Source organism: Hippocampus guttulatus, chromosome 6 (assembly GCF_054856545.1).
Source record: "Hippocampus guttulatus isolate MCC_2025c chromosome 6, RoL_Hgut_1.0, whole genome shotgun sequence".
Taxonomy (NCBI): domain Eukaryota; kingdom Metazoa; phylum Chordata; class Actinopteri; order Syngnathiformes; family Syngnathidae; genus Hippocampus; species Hippocampus guttulatus.
This window is the reverse complement of record NC_141266.1, coordinates 12,622,341-12,641,794: the sequence shown is the minus strand read 5'-3', so window position 1 is coordinate 12,641,794 and position 19,454 is coordinate 12,622,341. Positions and strand designations below refer to the sequence as shown.

Below are 19,454 nucleotides of genomic sequence, written 5' to 3'. Positions count from 1 at the left end.
TTCGATGAATGAAGAACACCATTTCACAACCTCTGGCACAATGACAAAATCCCTAGCAGCTTTCCGTCCTGTTTTCATTTGCTTGGTCAAACTACATACACAATTGCAGCAAACAAATGCAGCAGATCACAGTCTTTCTCACAATATTTTGGCATCAACATGTACTCGTGGCAGGGCCATCTTGCCCATTAAGCTACATAGGTGAATGCTAAAGGAGCCCTGGCTTCAGCAGACCCCACAAAATATACTTTTAATATACAATAATGAATCATTAATTATATCGACACCAGAAGCTATCCATCCATCCATTTTCTAATCTGTTTATCCACACAAGGGTCGCGGGGATGCTGGAGCATATCCCAGCTGTTTTTGGGCAGTAAGCGAAGGAAACCCTGAACTGATTGCCACAACCATTCACACTCACAATCCTACCTAGTGACAATTTAGAGTGTTCCATTAACCTGCCATGCATGTTTTTGGAAAGTGGGGGGGAAACCGGAGTACCCAGAAAAAACCCACACAAGCATGGGGAGAACATTGAAACTCCACACAGGAACCCTCTACCTCTGTACTGTGAGGTGGATGTGTTAACCAGTCAATCACCATGCTGCTCCACTAGAATCTATTAATTCTTAAAAATGAAATGCTAATATAAAATCAGTTGTGAAGCAATGACGAGTCAATATTACTATAAATGAAAGTAGCGATTTTAACAGTAATTTTATAGATTGTGTGAAGTACAGGAAAGTATAAACTACAAACCTGGCAACCTTGACCACCAGTACGCTATGCTGCAGAGTGCTGAGGCCACCTCATGAAGGAAGCATCATGGATTACATGATTACTTCTGGATTTAGGAGATTATGCTTGTAAGTAAATCAGGAAAAGGAGAAAGGCAAATGGCGACTTCATAAATAATAACACTATATGACCATTTAGACATTCTATGTACAGTACTTTGTATTCAGCGAAACTGACTTGAATTGAAAAACTGCCTCCTTTGAAACATGGTCATCATTCAGGGTACGAGCCTTATCGAGGCTTCAGTGCTTCAGTGTTTTGTCAAGGACAGTTCGACATGTTGATAGATTGAGCTATGGGTTCAAGCGGCCGACCAGTCAGTCCACTTCTCACACTCGGGTAGTGTTTTACGGACTCACGCTATTATCTCAACCTCCATTACCCTGCCATCTTTAAAAAGGTAGGTCTGTCAAGGCTGAGTGCTAAAAAGACACTTCAAGTCCAAGCAGCACAGGGCAGGAAATTGCAGAACGCTCTATATGTATTTGACATACAACTACTGTAAATGCAGAGCGTAAATAACATTCAAGTCATTATTTATCAAATCAACACCACAGAAATGATAGATGGACTTTGTTCATGGCAGAAAATCTACACTTTATGGCAAGTAAATTGGACCATGGCTGAAAGAGGGGTGTGTCATCATGGGTGATTCATATTTGGAAATGCCAAAGTATGTTTTCACACCTCAAACAGAATAGTAGGCCGGTCTCCTATTCATGACAAAAATCTCTTCCCTGTCATTGAGTGCAAGAGGGGTATAAGGAGTTTGTCACACAGATGCTAGCAAATTGATGAGCCTCTCGTTGCTTAAGGCTACATAGCATCATCTGTTAATTAAGATAGGACAAACATGCCTGCCCAACTTAAATTTAATTTTCAATGAAGCGCTTCCACAATGACCCCCAAAAAAAGGGATACCATACCATTCAGTTGTGTCAGTGTTTTGTGCAAAGCCATGATAATGTATATCCCTGAAAGACTTGTTAATATTGTCAAGTCAAGTCAAGTACAACTTTATGGTCAAATGCACTGTATGTGCAACATGCAGCACAGATGAAATGTCTTCCCTCTCAACCAGACAAGACAACAAGAGGAGCCGCCGTGGGTGCCCGTACCGCCAGCAAAAGAACAGTTAACATAAAATGTTAATTTTGGAGGACCTTCACTGCATGCTTAGGTGAGGACCAATCACGTATCGGCTTGTGAATGTCATATGACCAAACTAAAAATAAAAACAAACAAACAAAAAAAAAACGCTAGCTGTGATCGGTCGCCCAGAGCAACTGGGATATCTTTTTCAGTTGACAGAAAATGGCAAAATGGCCACTCCCTGAGATGAATGGACATTCTTTTCTTCTTCCCCTTAAGCTATAAGAGTTATAAAAGTTTAAAAAATATTTAAAAGGTATATGGTTAAGTTAAGTAGAATTGGGGGATTTCATACCTTGAAAATATTCATAGCCAATAAATTGCTCGAATTTTTGACAACATGAATGTTTATAACATTGCAGGTCTATATAATACTCATTTTTCCATTCTACTCTTTTGAAAAAGAACTCCATATATTACATTTCACCTTGTATTCCCCCAATGCACAAATTGCTCACATTGTCTCAAACTGACAATCAACAAACGCCATTCCGCTCTTAGTTTGAATTCCCTGACATGTTTGCCTTCCTTTTGTGTTTATTCCAGAGTCCGTTTCTGTATTTTCCACAGCAACAAGTGTCCATTGTTTATTTGAGTGAGGACAAGCAAAGTAATCACTGGGACATTCTCCTGCTGTGTGCCTGTATAAAATACCACAATTTAGTTCGTTGAAAATCCTCACACAGATTCCCTCTTCTTTGCATTGTTAGACATTTGTTTCTCCTCTGTTTACATGTTCTCCCAGATAACACAAGAACATTTTTAAATGGTGTTGATATTACTGTGTCTCCCAGTCTTCAATGACCATATTTCTTTGTGATATAAAACCCACTGCCTCTCCAGTAATGAGAGCACTACATAACCGACAAGTCCAATTTTCTTATACACCAACTCTTTCCCTGCCACAGGCTTCCCACTTTGCACAGCTGCCAGATCATTTAGCAAACGCAGGAAATGTGAAAGTAAAGCTCATCCTTTCTACTAATGTCCCTAGATGACTCATGCTGTTTCTAACAATGACAGAATGACTTGGGAAAATATTTGTGTGATGACCTTATTTGTCATTCTTCGCATAGTTTTTTTGTTTGTTTTTTAAAGGCAGTCGATGGACAAAGTCATCATCTCTTAATCAAGTAAAATAATGATAATAATAATAATAATAATAATAAACAAGGGTTGGCCAAATCCCCTTAGATTGCCATGAATCAAAATTTTGAGGCAGTCTCATCCTTCAAACGGTGTGAAGACAGACCTTTTTTGTTCCAACATGACTATAATGTGAAAACTGAGTCAAAAAGTAAGTGGAATAATTTTTATTAACCAGTTCAATCGACTTATTGTATCTTTAATACAATCCCCAAGAAGCAAGACGTGGATTGTTAATAATCCACCAGGAATGCATTATTTATGCAGTCAGTTGATCGACTGCACGATGGCCATCAGTTAATGGTCCGAGCCACTGTTGCTATTTGGCTCCAAGTCAAAAGTAACTCAATGACTTTTTGAATGAGCCTTAAGTAAATCCTAAATAAACGTACTGTACATGTTGAACAGCAGGACATGTACGTTTTTCATGTCACTCTACTTGCTGTCGACACACATGCAAATTCATTGATGTCATTCACACACAACTGAGTCCTTTAATAAATGACTGCCAATTTGCTTCACATTATCTAAGCTGTTAGCTTTCCAACAGTGTGTGCAAAGTTCTACTCAGTACATGAATGCCAAAGTATTAAGACACCAGAGAATTAATTTAACAGCTGGCAGCTGCACTTCAAGTCAATGAGGGACAGAAAGATAATGAAGCTTCTTGGACTACTGAATGTAACTAAATTTGAAACATGGAACCATTGGCATAACTAATCCAAACTATATTGACCTCAGTTGAACCAAGTATAACATTTTTGCTTTGTTTATCATGGAATGGTTGAGACCGATAAACCCCAATCTGTCTTGACTAAAGGTTGACAATATTGACAGCTAAGTTAGCGATATAATACAGTGACATCATACAATACAAGCACAAGGAAGTGTATCCAGCCAATTAGCTCCTATATTTTGTTGTTCTACTTCTTCCTTTCATAACTTTGCTGCTGTGATAAAGTTTTTCTTATCTTATCTTATCTTAGTCAGACAAAAACCATCTCAAAGTGCAGTGCTGCAGTCTTTAAGAAAAAAACTAATGCATTTCAATTCTGTCTGACCTAATTTAAAAATATCTTTAAAAACATATTTTGTGCTTCTTACCATTCCAGTTACCGCACCAAGGTGGCAAGGACATGTTCTCCTTGAGTTTCTGATTCAACACGGGTTGGAATACTACAGCCCCGTCCACTCTACAGATATTTCTTTTGTAACAAGTTGAAACAAGTTAAAACTGCAGCGCAGGAGCGGAGCGCTCGCGACAGACAACCTTTCATTAAGAAAGCTAGCAGGCTACAATGACGCAGCACGGTCTCGCAGATATGTCTGTAAAGTGCCACACAACATTATTAACCTAAGGTCGTCTTTGCTTTCGGGTTAGTGACAAAAGGTTTGGGTGACGACCGAAAATCGCTGCCGTCCGCACTAAATCCATCAGTCGGCAGACAGGCAACGAAACAGGAGTCCGTCAGTGACGGACTGTCAGACCTTCCGTCATTTCTGACAAACTGCACACCACTGGATAATATCAGAATATTTTGACCATGCTAATAACTATAAGAAGTCATTATTTAAAAACAAAGATGCGTTTTTTTTTCATTTTCATTTCAATGTTACTATGAAATGATATTCAGATGAATGGAATTAACAACAACTACAAATGTTTTGGTTGTTTACATACATTACGTAATGTTGGCAGTATGAATCGGGATTGATTCTCTTGAATCACACATGCATTTTAAAATGTAACAATATAATTAAAGAAACAGATGATGAGAAGGTGGACATTACATCAACAGTTATTTTGTGCAGGCGGAAAAGCAGCAATAGTTGACTCACCAAGACTCGGTTCTCTGTCTTGTCGCCTTTGATCTCCAGTTTGACTCTTTTCCTCAGTGACAGCTTCACCTTCCTCCCTACCGCATCCCGCATGCTCTCTTCACACAAAAAGACAACAATTTAAAGTCAGTGTTGGCATATGCAGTATTTGATTCATAGACTCAGAGACAAAAACATGAAAGCCGGCGCCTGGAATTGAAGGGGTTGTAAATCCGGAAAAGGAGAATTGACCCAATGTCTGTATTCATCAATGGATGCTACAGCTGCTTGTTTGCTTCCAAGTTTAGCTTGTAGCAGAAGTGTGTGACGTCATACACGCTGTGATCATGACGTCTCTAATCCACGGGCGAAAGGAGCCTTTGATTCTCTCCGCTTTCATCTATATCCACTTCAAATAACACGCCATATATAGGAATACAGTGCTGTGAAATAGTATTCACCGTCTTCCTGATTTCTGTGTTCTTTGCATATTTATCACATACAAATGTTACAGTTCATCATACCAATTTTAATATCACAGAGACTACCCAAGGAAATACAGAATTCACCTTTCTAAATGTCAATTTAATTTATTAAGACACACAAAAAAATCCCCAACTACATGTGCCTATGTGAAAAAGTAATTGTTCTAACTGGTTAAATCACGTAACTGTGACTAACGACGGTTTTGGGAACGCTGAGGTCATATTCACAGACAACACCCTAGCACCACATTTGTTGAATCAAGAAATCAGAAAAACAGAATCTGTCAGACAAAGTGAAGGAGGCTACAAAATCTCAAGAAACAAATGCATCATGCCACGATCCAAAGAAATTAGAAAAAAATAACTGAAATTGATCAGTCTGGTAAAGGTTATAAGGCCATTTCCAAGACTCAGGGGATATGGCAAACCACGGTCAGAGCCATTATCCCCGAATGGATAAAACTGGGAACAGTGACAAACATTCCGAGGAGTGGTCAACCAGTTAAAATTACTCAAAGAGTGTGACGACAACTCCTCCGGGAGGTTGCAAAAGAACCTAGAAAATGGCATTCATGGGAGAATTCCCAGGCAAAAACCACTGCTGTCCCAAAAAAAACACTTAGGCTCATCTCAAATTTGCCAAACAACATCTTGATGATCCTCAAGACTTTCAGAAAAACATTCTATGGACTGATGAGTCAAAAACTGATAATATTGGAAGATGTGCGGCCCGTTATGTCTGGGGTAAAAATGGCACAGCATTTGATAAAACGAACATTATGCCAATAGTGAAGCATGATGGGGGCAGTGTGATGGTCTGTGGCAGCTTTGCTAACTACGACCAGGACACCTTGCTGTGATTGATGGAACAATTAATTCTGCTCTGCTGTCTATCAAAAAATTCTGAAGGAGAACATCCTAAAATCAGTTTGCGCCCTCAGACTCAAGTGCTCTTGGATCATGCAGCAGGTCCGAAACACACCAGCAAGTCCACCTCTGAATGGCTCAAACTAAACAAAATTAAGGTTTTGGAGTGGCTAAGTCAAAGTCTGGATTTGAATACAATTGAGATGTGTGGTGTAAACTTAAACGCGCAGTTTATGCTCGAAAACCCTCCAATATGGCGGAGTTGAAGCAATTGTGTGAAGAAGAGTGGGCCAAAATTCCTCCACAGCTATGTGGTAGACTCACGAACAATTATCGCAAACACTTGATTTCAGTTGTAACTGCCAAGGGTGGCACAACCCATTATTAGGTTCAGGGGGCAATTGTGAGCACATGGGGGACAGTTAGAGTTGGAGTTTTTTTCTGTTTAAATAAATTGACATTTAGAAACTGCATTTTGTATTTCATTGGGTTGTCTCTGTGTGATATTAAAATTGGTTTGATGAACTGAAATCAGATGAATATGCAAATAACACAGAAATCAGGAAGGGGGCAAATACTTTTTCACGGCACTGTAGTTGTTATATTTATATTATTTAATGTGCTGTACAAAACAATAGCATTTAAAGTAAAGTAAATATAACACATCACATGAGACCTGGGCAAAAAAGACAATCCGAACAACTATTCCTTGCCGTGCTGTATTATTTTTGTGATTTTATGTTAAATGTACTGTAAAGTGCTTTGTTTCAGCTGTAGCTGTTGTGAAAGCACTCTCCAAATAAAGATGTATTGCACTGTAGCAATCCGGCAGGCTGCCATTATGGATGCCAAGCAGTTTATTTCTTAATCCCGTCATTAGAAATTGTGCATTATTTAGTTTTAATGAAAGACATTTTCAGTTAAAAAATATAAGGTTAACCTAAGCGAAAAAATATTATTAAAATATTATAGTAAAACTGCAAAAGTATTGTTTTTGTGTGATGCCACCACACGATCAGGACCGAAAAGTTGGCTAAGAGGAAAAGTATTCCATATTGTGGGTGAAAGTTGCACTCTTTTTCATGCTTCCATAGTTTCTGCATTGTGCCTACGGAGAGAGCTTTGGACTTGCACGTGGATGACAGATGCTTACGCAATTGCATTCATGCTGCATTTCAGGGTTCACGTCAGGATTCTTTCACGCATCCCCAGCAATTAACACACCGACAAGCGCGTTTTTAATCCAATTGGCGACCCCGTGAAAGTGAAAAGAAACCTCGCTCCTTCCTGTGTTCGCTGTTTATTGTAATGCTGAATTGGAATACTGGCGGATGTCTTCATACAAGCGCTCCTCGAAGCAGGTGTCCATCTGCCAGTATCTCCATCTTTATCATTCAAATATCAATTATAAAGTAATGCTCAGATAGCCAGATGGCTGAAAACTCTTGAATGGAACAGTGTGTGCATTTGCGGTACACGTGCAGTCCAAAGTGATCTGTCGTAAAACAATGTGTAAAGTCTAAATTGGTTTCAATACATATTTGAAACTCAGAGTCGTCACTGAACGCACCTCAAACAGAGCGCAAGCACGTACTTTTCTTTTGGTTCTCCACTCGGCTATCAATCATGGAATGCAAAGACCTTTTTTTTTGCAAATCATTGTTCATAAAACTGTACAACAAAAAACATCAGTGTGTTCTTCAACTCTTGAGATGAAAACAAGCGTAGTTATGTCGCACTGGTTTCACTCGATGGGTGTGTGCAGGTGATACAACTTTTTTTAGGGGTAAGTACATTGGCACACCAACTGTGTGAACCTGCACTTGTGTCCCATGAGATATATCTCAGCAGAAAAGGAAGCTAGGCCATGCTGCTCAGAGAGTGCGTAACGGGCTTTTCGCTCCATCTCACTGTTGGTCAATGCCGAGAAATTGAGGGACGGCTTGGACATGTTACACTATGCTGCAAGACTTGCCAGGCAATCGTCATCACTGTCGTGAAGCGTCCCGGACGCCGCATGTCTTACCACAGGGGCTACGACGATCCCAAGACAACACAAATTCGGCCATGACACAAGTGTTAGGCCAAAATCAGGCTAGAAGAAGAAGAAAAATCCAGCAAGTGAGCTCATCTGCCTGAATATACCGTAGTGTAATTTGGCAAGCCACAAGTGCACCGATGGCCCGCTGCTGGAACCAGGGACCATTGCGTCGCACTGCCTGCGAGTAAAGTACGCATCTCGGGCAGCCATGAGTGGGCCAACAGCCCGCTTTTGTACGCATTTAACCACAATAATCACATTACTGAGAGTCACATTTGACCTCTGCTGTGTGATGTGTCTCTTTGTTTGCAGGTAGCAAGCTACGCTCAACTAAGCATTTTTCACAAAAATTACTTTCCATTGACAACTTTCACATCCTAACATCATATCAAGTCTAAGACGAGGCGGAGTGGCCGTGGCTCGGGTGGTAGAGTGGGTCATATGGTAACTGAAAGGCTGGCTGTTTAAATCCCGCTCTGTCCGAGTCATGTGACGTTGGCAAAGACACTTAGGTCAGCCTGCCTCACGGCAGCTGCGGCTAAGCAACATAGTTTACCACCACCAGTGTGAATGTGTGAGTGCATGAGTCATGTATCCACCGCAAAGCGTCTTTGAGTGTCCAAAAAGAGAAACGGATGCATTAGAATTATTATAAAACACCATACAGCACCGTCCAACTACTGATGCTAGGGTAACAGTGGGCCTAGATTATAACTACTGACGATAAATAATTAACTAACACCTTGTGACCGAGCAATACTTGCTGAGGACACTAGGCTATAGCTAAACAAGGTTACTTAAACTTAATATCCATGGGAAAAAAAAGTTCTGCAAAATGTGGACAAACAGAAGGTCAACCGTTGTCCCAGGAAAGAGCGTATTACTCTTACTAAAGCGTTAACTATGAAGTTCCATTTGATTGGAATAGCAGTTTGACAGAGCAATAAAAATGTGCCGGAAACTACTGCACTCAGACATGCGTATTCTGCAGCGTATGCTCCCTTCAGCTTGATTGTTCACACCCAGGAAAAGCAGCAAAGTTGGCAAGCTGGCCTAGAGAGCAGAAGTGGGTCAGCTGCCTCTCTACGCTCTTCACACTCCCACTCATCCATTCTGAGGGAGAATGTATTTGAGCACATCTGTGCTGGCATGCGGGATCCTTGCCTACAGGCGTCTTTGGATCAAAAGCAAACAAATAATTAGGGTACGGTCTAAAAACAGTTCATCTGGCTAACATGGGTGTCATTTTCTTGTGTAGAGAATGTGTGTGTCTATGCAATAGGAAACACTATTTTAATGAGCTGGAGCAAGAATCAAATATATTTATTTTATTTCCATCCCTGATGAATTTCATCTGAAACAGCGGTGCTAATTTTACCAGACAACCACCCTGTAGATTGAGTTACAGGCATGTGCACTTCATCTAATTGGGAAAATGAACCTCAAGCTCAAATTGACGCATGTTTATAGAGTCATAGCAGATACAAATTGGTGCACTTTCTGTTAATTGTGCCATTCATATCTTAACCGCATCAAGGCACTGGATCGCTACAAGTCCATTTATTTTGTTATGTGTGTGTTTCAACATCAAAAGTTGAGGTTTGCACAGTCTGTCAAAATTTAAAAATCGTTGCAAAACAAGGCATCCTTACCGTAATAGGGTTTGACACCTTTGTTCAGGGGACCAACCCACTACAGTGGGATGGTGTGGTTGCGGTTTGGTAGATGTTGTTTGTATGGTTTTACAAACCTTAATACCTTGAAGGTAATCCTTCCATAAATCACAATGAAAAGGTCATGTTTTTGTTACCATATACAACGTGAACAAGAATTGACAGATTTTCAAAATGCTCAGGGAAAGCCACTAGTAGGGCTGAGGGAATGATCATTTCTTCTTCATGTTGTCCAATCTTGATTGTTATCAAGATTTTTGTTTTACTATTGTTAAACTGCCCGTTTTAAAGCTCCAGTTCTGAAAACTAAGGAAATTAGAGAGCGGTTCATTATTTTATTAACTTATGTCTATTTTGTAAAATCCTAAAAGAGATGAACATAGACCAGTGGTGGGCAAACTACGGCTCGCGGGCCGAATCCGGCCCGTTGGTCTTTTTAATCCGGCCCGCCGAAGGTTGGTCCACAATTAAGGTTCGATGTGAATGATTGCATTCATTTCAATTGGACTTGTAATGACAGACATTTCACCGCCAGGTGGCGCATTGACTTGACGTTGCAGAACACGGGGGGCGGGGCAATCTTTTCGACCACCTGGTACCTCTGTATCGCTCTACTTCTACTGGTCTGATCACAACCCATCTGCAGCGATGCACAGGCTAAAATAGGTCATCAACAACACTTTTGTCATTTAAAAAAAGTATATTAATACCGTACTTTCATGCTTTTGTTCTGTTGATGTTTGATATGGACTGTCAACAAATGCAGTTTTTTTAAATGTACCATAGCTCGTGCTGACCTGGCCCTTGTGTCAAATTTTAAAAGTCAATGCGGCCCCCGAGCCAAAAAGTTTGCCCACCCCTGACATAGACTAATGTTTAAAAAAATACTCAACAGTATGACAATACTTAACTATATAAAATAAAACAGTGACTGACCTTACATTCTTGTTTGTTTGAGTAGGTTTGCAAGATTCAAAATAAACCAGCACCTCTGGAAGAATGAAAGTGCCCAAGAATGTAAACATGATCATTTTTAAGCCACGCTCTTCTGGCTGCAAGAATGTCAAAGAAAATAGGCCAAAGGGCAGTTATCCTAAAAGGACAAACGAGACAAGTCAAATTGCTATAAGAATAACTTGACAAAATGTGTACATCTCAATGTTAGGTGGACAGTTGGAGTAAAATAGAAACAGTGAATAGAAGATTACATTTGTGTGGCATTTTTCTAATCGCATTGCTTGGAAGCAGATGGGGGAGGGAAATGTTGCCTGATGCTGAATCATTGTCACCAGTGAACGATTGTTCCTAAGAATGGTCATCGCCCACACAACATGACGTGATCATGACAAATTCCTTCGTGTGCTCAATGACCGCATGACAGTTTGGATTATTTCCTTATACGACACCATAAATAAAAGCTTCAGTGCAGAAGACGAACTAATATAGCCAATGAAGTCATCTCTGATTAAGTGCCTCCATACAATTTCCTGAAAACCACATGCCCCATTAAAAGGAGGAAGTGTTTGTCCATAGATGGGATGGAAAGTGCCTGTGCCTGCCTAAGATTGCACCAAGGTGTCAAATACTAACTGCTTGGTCAAACAAAGACAGTTAAACACACAGCTACACAACTGGGGGAAAAGTACCGTAAATGTCCAATGTAACAGTATAAATAGGTCGGAGAAGCACGGCACATTGACAAGGCCAGTCTGGTGAGTTTTTAAAGCTGCAACTGTGGACCCTGCGCAGACAGTCACGACAAACAGGCTTCACTTCTTTTATGTATATGTAAAATGGCTTTTCATTACGGTGCTGTATTTGTAAAGACACATCAGAGTTTGTATCTGTGAAACCAAATCTACACACTCTTCTCCATTTGAATGATTGTCCATTATTACCAACAAAACTGATGGATATTTTGTTTGTTCTGTAGTTTCAGATAAGATATTGGGAATCTATGCTTTGTCATTTAAATACACAAGGCGTCCAAATAAGGCTCGAGAGATATTTACTCTGGGACTGACAGGCCGCATCAAGTGAGTTGGTAGGCCAGTTCTGGCCCTGGAGGTCTTGATCTCGACACCGGTTCCTTAGATTAATGAAAAAGTACAGTGTGACCACTAAATCTCATCCATCAACAGCAAGTGAGATATCAAAATCAGATTGAATTAAAAAGTATTTATTCATATTCTGTGTATTCCAGATACCAAGTGGATGAAATGGGTTATGTTAAGAACAGTGAATACAAACTTAATAAATGCTACTCAAGAAAAAGCACAATGTGCATCATGGTTTATTGAAAAAAAAAAAGATAAGTATAATCAGCAAAACTACGGGATTACTTATGAACGACATCTGCCTGTGCATCTCGAAATTTGTGCATGAGGCAAGAAATGCACCAGCTACAGGGACTTTTTCAAATGCTTTGCGCAACTAAAGCTCCCACAGAAAAGGCACAAAAAATAAAAATCCTCATGTTATAATTTCCACATGCTTGATGTTGTAGTAAATGTGTACAGAGATAATGAACACCATGTATATCATAAATGTACCTTTCCAGGTTCAAAAGTAGTACTTGGAAAATAAATACTTTTGCATGCTAATAACTCCAGACTTGTTTTGTCTTAGGAACACATCTGCACCTTTTGGGCCTTGTAAAAGGACCCAGGTGTGCAATAAGCACTAGTGTACATTGTAGACGACACTTGTCTCCATATTCTTAAGTAAAAACAGCTCTATGGGTCAATAAATCTAATTCTCATCCAAAAGGAATCTATACATGACTTCTACATAGTTATGGTAGTGCCACACAAACTGAGACAATCGTACTATTGTCTGCCACTGTCCGGCACAATGAGAGGCTTTGCAGCGTTGCAGGGGAACAACACAGTACGTTCGCACCGACAAGTACACACACACGCGTGGGTCTGACAAGAGGGTTGAACACATGGCCACAAATGAGCTTTACTCACCCATGAGCTCTTTGGGGACCTCTGACACGTCCTCGCTCATTTTGTGCACACTTAAGTATCCAAACAACACGACGCGGAGTTTTTTCCCCGTTGGAATCGGAATGAAGGCAAAAAAGGGAGAAAGCCAAGTCGTAGGTGGTACCACTTCTGCCGCCTCGTCGGTGCTTCTCTTGCCGGTTACATTCTCCTCTCCCCCCGCAGTGTCCGGACAATAAGTCGGTGATGATCGGTGGAGAGCATCGCTTTGTGATTCAAGCGGCTTTAAGATGACGTGAGCTGGAGACACAAAAAGTACACGGCAGAGCCCAGATGTACCGTATCTCCGGAGGCACGATGGGACAACATCCTCTGTCTCCGTCTTCCTACCGTAAAGCTGTCGGTGGTAGTTCCGCGGCAGCCAATGGTGGAGACCGGGAGGCTCGGCCCCTCCCAGGCGGGTGATGAGACAGTCCGAGAGCCGATAGTAGCGTGGCAGGGGAGGGGCGGTGGTTTGCCTGGCGTCAGAGGGACTATAGGCAAGCTGCGACTACACGGAGAACCAGAGACAGAGATCTAGCTGAGTTTTACGGCTCCTACAAAGTCCAAACCTCAGGCGATGTGAACTAAAGCCCTTCCATTCGACAGTTATCATCATCTAATATGTTGAAACCGAAAGAAGTATAGTTTGACAAGAGTTGTTGTTTTTAATCACCTTAAAAGACAACAACAGTGTACAGTAAACGCATATGTCTGCTGTGGTTGCGTTTTTCTTCATGACAATCAATTAAGTAGAGAAAGGGGAGAGTGACATCTTGTGGTTTTTAGGGGAATTGCAAGGGGGCTGCGTTTTGCAACTAACCATGACGTCGCACGTACTTCCGAGTGGCAAAAGCCGAAAAAGTATGCTAAAATGATTCGACGTTGAAAAGCGATTTTTGATTATTAGGAATTAACATTGTAAATGTCACAGATGTCTTTCTGGCTTGTTTCAAGTACATTTTAAATAGCTGAAATTTTCATTCACTCACCTCCCTTGACTCGCATATGAATTTAAGTGTCCTATTTTTCTTAATTCATAAAAAAACAGGTTTATCCCACAATTTTTCATCAGTGCTACTGGGGGGCACATTGGACCACGCACGTCCTCACCAGATCCAAGCCAAAAATGCTATTTTAGTATGGACGAAATACATGCAAAATATGTGCTCTTAATATATTTCATTTTCGGAAAATATATATTTTCCCAACAGACAAACAAAATAACCAAATACAGTAAATGTTTGTAATGTAAATGGGTCTCTTGCATAAAAATAATAATATTTGAGTGTAGCTAAACAACCAACACGAAGTGCACAAAGTCATTTTCGACTGGTTCGCGCGTCGGCCTCACAGTGCAGAGGTGCAGGGTTCGATTCCGGCCCCGGCCATTCTGTGTGGAGTTTGCATGTTGTCCCCCGCCCCCCGCCTCCTGCCCGAAGACAGCTGGGATAGGCTACAGCACGCCCCATGACCCTTGTGAGGAGCACAAGCAAGCATATGCGGTTACTGGTATTTATTGTTTAAAAAATCAATATAATGTTGAGGATCTAATGCTATATCTATATGTGCCTCATTCCTCCTGGTGAACTGATTTCAAGAAAAGAAAATGCTATTATTCACTGTGTTTGAGAGTCTTAATAACATCTGATCAAAGGACAGTGCAATTTTTGCAAAATCTGACATTTATTTAGATTCGCTTTAAGTCCTAGCTTTTTCAGCTATCAATCAAGGAATACAGCTTATACAATTGCAAATCGGAACACATTTTACTATTGAAAATGTTATCATTTTGAAATGTACAGACATTAGTCAAATGAGAATAAATGTGTTAAGGTACAGTTTGGTTGCTGCCCCTCAATCACTTTGAGTCTCTTGTACAGCTTCTCTGCCATGGACGTGAGCCGGCAAGCCCTCAGCATGCGTGGCAGAATCTCCAGCTCCTTCTTTGGGGCGTTCTGGAGCCAGTTTCTGATTAGATGCAACAAATGAGGTCGCAGCTGATGTTGAGTCAAGGAGAAGCGCAAGGGGCGGCTTTCCAGCCCTGACTTAGCGATATATCTGTTGGAGAAGGAGTTAAATCCTACAATGAACCTGCTGTGAATACTTCTGAGAACTTATTAGATTTTGGTGAAGGCTCACCTGTTAAAAAATCTCTTCATTTTACCCAAGCGTATTCTGTGCATTCCAAAGAATCTTGACAAGAAGGTCCTGAGAAGCTCACCTGGAAAGGAAAGCCGAAGAATTAGTCAAATCCAGAAATATTCAGAATGCTTCCCCCAAGGAGGTCATATATTTTGTTTGTTTGTTTTTGGTTTGAAAGATTACAAACACATGAAAACAATGCATAATGTGTTGAAGAGTGGGAGAGGGCAAAGAATAACCCATTCAATTTTGCTGTGACAAATGCATGGGTGGGGGGGGGGGGGGGATCTTCATTAATTCATTTGTTTCTTAGATAGCAAAATTACACATTGACCACAATGCTAATTTGGGGAGAGACTGGGGAAAGGCCAGGGATGAATCCAATCAATTTTGGTGGTGCAATCCAGACGTGGATCCAGGATTATTGTTAATACTTCCACCAATAAATTCAGCAATGTGTATTTGTTGGTTAGATAAATCAGATTGCAATTTTCACACAACCAGCGAAGAATCTCTTCAAATATTGATGTATTAAATATGTATATCTAGGATTATTAGGAGGTAGTTGTCGATGTAAATATAACATTTGGTGCTGATCCAAATTAGGATTGTTTTGCCTGAGAAGAGGTCTGGGCTCTACTAAAATGTTCTGATTTTAACAAAACACAGTTGGCATCATCACTAATTGCAGCGCCTTTAGTAAAGTGTGTCAACATGCTGTGTAAAAAAGTGAAAAACTTTTGTCCCAATTTAAGTATGTACCAAATTCATGAATGAGTCAAATCAAACAAGACTCCAAGAATGTTACGTGGTCCTACATACAGGAAAAAAAAATACCTCCATTTGCAATGTCCTCACAGAGGCCACACATCGTGTCGTGGGCTGCGGAGCCATTGAGGAGCACAAGCTGCCCATTGACACACTCCTTGTGCTTGGCACATGACTCCATTGCAGAGGAAGAGGCGGAGAAGAAACCATCGGAGCACATTTGACATACTGTGTCATTTTGTGATGTACCTAAAAAAACAAAAGTCTTTAGTTATCGTTTGTTCTCATTAGTCACTGAAGTAGGCCAATTACAGATGAATTTGAACGAGAGGCGGGGTAAATCCTTGAGTGGACGGCAAATAAAGATAAACAACAATTTACCACCAATGAACACATTCACAGTGCAGTCAACATGCATGTTTTGGAATCATGGAGAAAACCCACGCAAGGCTCGGGAGAACATGCAAATTCCACACAGTATAAGGTCTGAGCTGACATTCAAACCCAGATCGCCTTAGTTATGAGGCAGACTTGCAGACTGCTAGTCCATGTTGCCATACTAATTTCTCTGGAGAAGAAGTTCTGATATGAAGTTGTTGAGGGGCAGGATGACTCATCTTGGTAAGTAAGGGTGTATCATCTTTCCTTTGTGGAAGCTGTTAATTTTGGACTTCTCGCTTTTATTTAATGCAGCATGAGTGGGATATGCCAGGACCTTTCATTTACTGAGCAAGTACAAATCTTTGTTCCCCACGGAATCTGCCAAGGAACAAGAAACGGACAAATGGCGTTTTCTGTATCTACGATGAAAATGCCACAGTGTGTGGTGTACGGTTGTACCAAGAAGTCTGGAAGAAGTGCTACATGCATAATGGTTGGATGTGATTATAAATGTTGTATAAATGTTGTATTTTGTGCTACACAAAAATGTGTTTGTATCATGCTATCAGAACCAAGAATGAATGAAATGAAAGCCAGGTCTATGAGGAAAAAAATGCTGTGAAATGTAAACCTAACCTTTGTAAATCACAATTCATTAAACTGGGACAGAGAGGGGGGGGGGGGGGTGTGTAAGGACGGATACAGTAGATAGATAGGCACTGTAGTTATTTTTACATTATTTTAATTTTTAGCAGCAAAAAAAAAATCTGAAAGCCGAAAGAGTCTGTCCCATAATTTATAAGCTATGTCCTTTTTATTTACTAGCTACCCAAAACGTTGAAAATGATTAAAATAAGCACCTCTAGTAAGAACGCCATATCCGTGGGCGCACTCCGTGTGCTTATTGCAGTAGTCTTCCGTCATGTAGTAGCCCTCCTTACAGCGACACACTCTATTGTTGCAAGGTCCACACTCGGTCTCGACCTCCTTGTCGCCGGTGCAGAATTTGTTGCAGTACAGGCACTTTGGAAGGTAGTTCCACAGCTCCGTGAAGTGTCGGCCTCTGCACGGCGCGCACTGCGTTTGAGTGGCGGCCGTGCAGTGGGCAGACAAGTGCGTGCCAGGCGGACACTTGTTGCACGCGAGCGTCTCCCCCGTGGACGGATCTCTGTACTCGAAAGTGAGAGGCGACACCGCGGCCGATTCATAGCAGTGAACCCCACAAAGTAGCAGCAACAGCAGCAGAAGGGATGACAGGGACAGCTGAGGAGAACAAATTCGAAAACAAGAGTCTGCAGTTTTCAGTCTTTTACAAGTGACTGTGAACGCAGCGCTGTTTTATACTTACCATGTCGATGTTGAGCATATCATGCGTGCACGGGGATGCTTTGTTATACACTTATATAGCGGCGAGCACGGAACAAATTACTTTTCTCTCGAAAGGTCAAACCACTTCTACTTCGATGTGTAATGGGAAGTGTTTTAATTCCCGACTTTGCACAACTGCACGTAAGAAAACTTGGTATGTGTCCAAAAAAAACAGACCGTCTTTTCCTGGAACTGAAATTCAAGCGTCACCTTTCATCATTGTCAAAGATGAAAATAGTTACTTACGTCTCACAAATGAATAAATAAATATTAGCATTGTAGAAACACTGACTTATTTCAGTCGTTCAATTTGAAAGGTGAACCTCATATATAGTTTCAGTCTGAATCATTCACACCCACACATATACACTGTCTATACAGGTATGCACTCTGTCTAGTAAATGTTTCTGCACTGAATACTTTCTTGAAACAATAAATATGAAAGATGATAAAGTAAATTTTTATTTGTGTTCATTTAATTCCAATTCAAGCTGTTATAACGTCATTATTCATTGTTAAAAACGGTTATAGTAACAATATAACACGTTAATTGTTAAAATAAATGTTTTTTTTTCCCATTTTCAGCTAGTGGTGTGCCGCGAGATTTTTTCAATGAAAGAAGTGTGCCTTGGCTCAAAAGGTTTGAAAAACACTGTACTAGAGGTGTAAGAAAAGTCAATTTTGATTTAAAAGATGTGAGTGCATCATATTGAACTGAATCAAATGATTCCACTTGGAATATCGTGAGATTCATATCAAATTGTCTTTTATTGGAGAGCTATATCTTTGAAGGAAATGCCACATTGACAGTACTAACAAGTTCATTCGTATGAATGAAAAATGACAACAACAACAAAAATTAATTGCATCCTACCATCTAGCACTCAGCTGTACCATATCTCGTTGAATCGGAATCCCACTGAATCAAACTGAATTTAATTCCGAAAGGTCCTTGAATCATATCCCACCTCATGTATCGAGATCCATATGAAATTGTTTTTATTGGAGAGGGCTACACCCCTACTTTCTACATGTGTTGCTGCACCTTTTGTGTTAAACTATCTGTTGCTGACTATGCCGTGGGACTGAAGCTATTCATTGGTCGGTTTATAGCGATTTGCATTGTTTCTCAGCATAAAGCTATGATTAAATTAATAAGGCAAAACTATATGCTTGTTTTCAACACTAAATATGTAATTTAGCTTTAGTTTGACAGTAAACTTCAACTGGGATTAGCATTAAACAGCTAGAAGCCACTTTTTAAAAAAATGTTTATCTGCCGAACTGCTGCTTGTTGTGAAGTGAATTGAATCATTTCATACTTGTTCACAAGTTGAAGAAAAAAAGAGCCAAAAGACGGTTTCAGCTCGTATTTCAAACACTACTGCATAATTCGTATACTTATGAACGATTTCAAAACACATTATCATGAAACATAATCTTCTTTTATTATATTTAATTCTAACTTTTTTGCCATTATTATTTCTTTGTTGTCTGGTTGGGATAAATCATATGGTTCTTCTGGGAATTGTTTAAGGTGCAAATACTGGTTCCTTGCACTTCAAAGGGAGAACAGAAAGTTTATTATTGTGGTTGTAGTTTGCAGTGGTGTGCACGTATATGGACCTAAATTACATGTTTCATCTACTGATAATGCGCCTCTGCTGATTTGTGCTCACGGTCTGCAAAGAAGCTTGGCACAGTCAGCCAGATCACAAGTGAGATGTGAAATTGAATACCCACTTTAAGTAGCAAAGTTTCGGTTTCCGACTTGCTTGTTTGTATAGGAAGCTCGAAATAATGAGTCACCCCATCTATGATG

General features: G+C 40.4%; 2 protein-coding genes across 4 annotated transcripts in view; both read right to left on the bottom strand.

Annotated features, from left to right (window-relative positions):
* LOC147203551 (F-actin-uncapping protein LRRC16A-like) overlaps positions 1–13,650 on the bottom strand; it is a 52,346-nt gene extending 38,696 nt beyond the window's left edge. For 2 of the 3 annotated variants that reach the window (XM_086113586.1, XM_086113587.1), the window contains exons 1-2: positions 12,956–13,647; positions 4,939–5,036 (exon numbers count right to left, since the gene is read on the bottom strand). In XM_086113586.1, the coding sequence (XP_085969712.1) occupies positions 4,939–5,036; positions 12,956–12,995 (138 nt within the window). In that variant the 5' untranslated portion in view covers positions 12,996–13,647. Of the gene's footprint in view, positions 1–4,938; positions 5,037–12,955 lie in introns of all 3 variants that reach the window. The other variant, XM_086113588.1, reaches the window with a different exon arrangement.
* A 987-nt stretch (positions 13,651–14,637) lies between these two features.
* On the bottom strand, positions 14,638–17,730 carry LOC147203550 (tumor necrosis factor receptor superfamily member 6B-like). The gene is made up of 5 exons (XM_086113866.1): positions 17,613–17,730; positions 17,125–17,527; positions 15,953–16,132; positions 15,113–15,194; positions 14,638–15,031 (listed from the first exon to the last, which is right to left on the bottom strand). The coding sequence occupies exons 1-5, from the start codon at positions 17,628–17,630 to the stop codon at positions 14,779–14,781; spliced, it is 936 nt and encodes a 311-aa protein (XP_085969992.1). The 5' UTR covers positions 17,631–17,730; the 3' UTR covers positions 14,638–14,778.
* Between the last annotated feature and the right edge of the window lie 1,724 nt (positions 17,731–19,454).

Excerpts from the sequence above, each read along its gene's own strand:
- LOC147203550 (XM_086113866.1), bottom strand. Across the intron at positions 15,195-15,952 it reads TGAGGACATTGCAAATGGAG|GTGAGCTTCTCAGGACCTTC; the intron begins GTATTTTTTTTT and ends TTTCCTTTCCAG. Across the intron at positions 15,032-15,112 it reads ATGAAGAGATTTTTTAACAG|ATATATCGCTAAGTCAGGGC; the intron begins GTGAGCCTTCAC and ends CTTCTCCAACAG.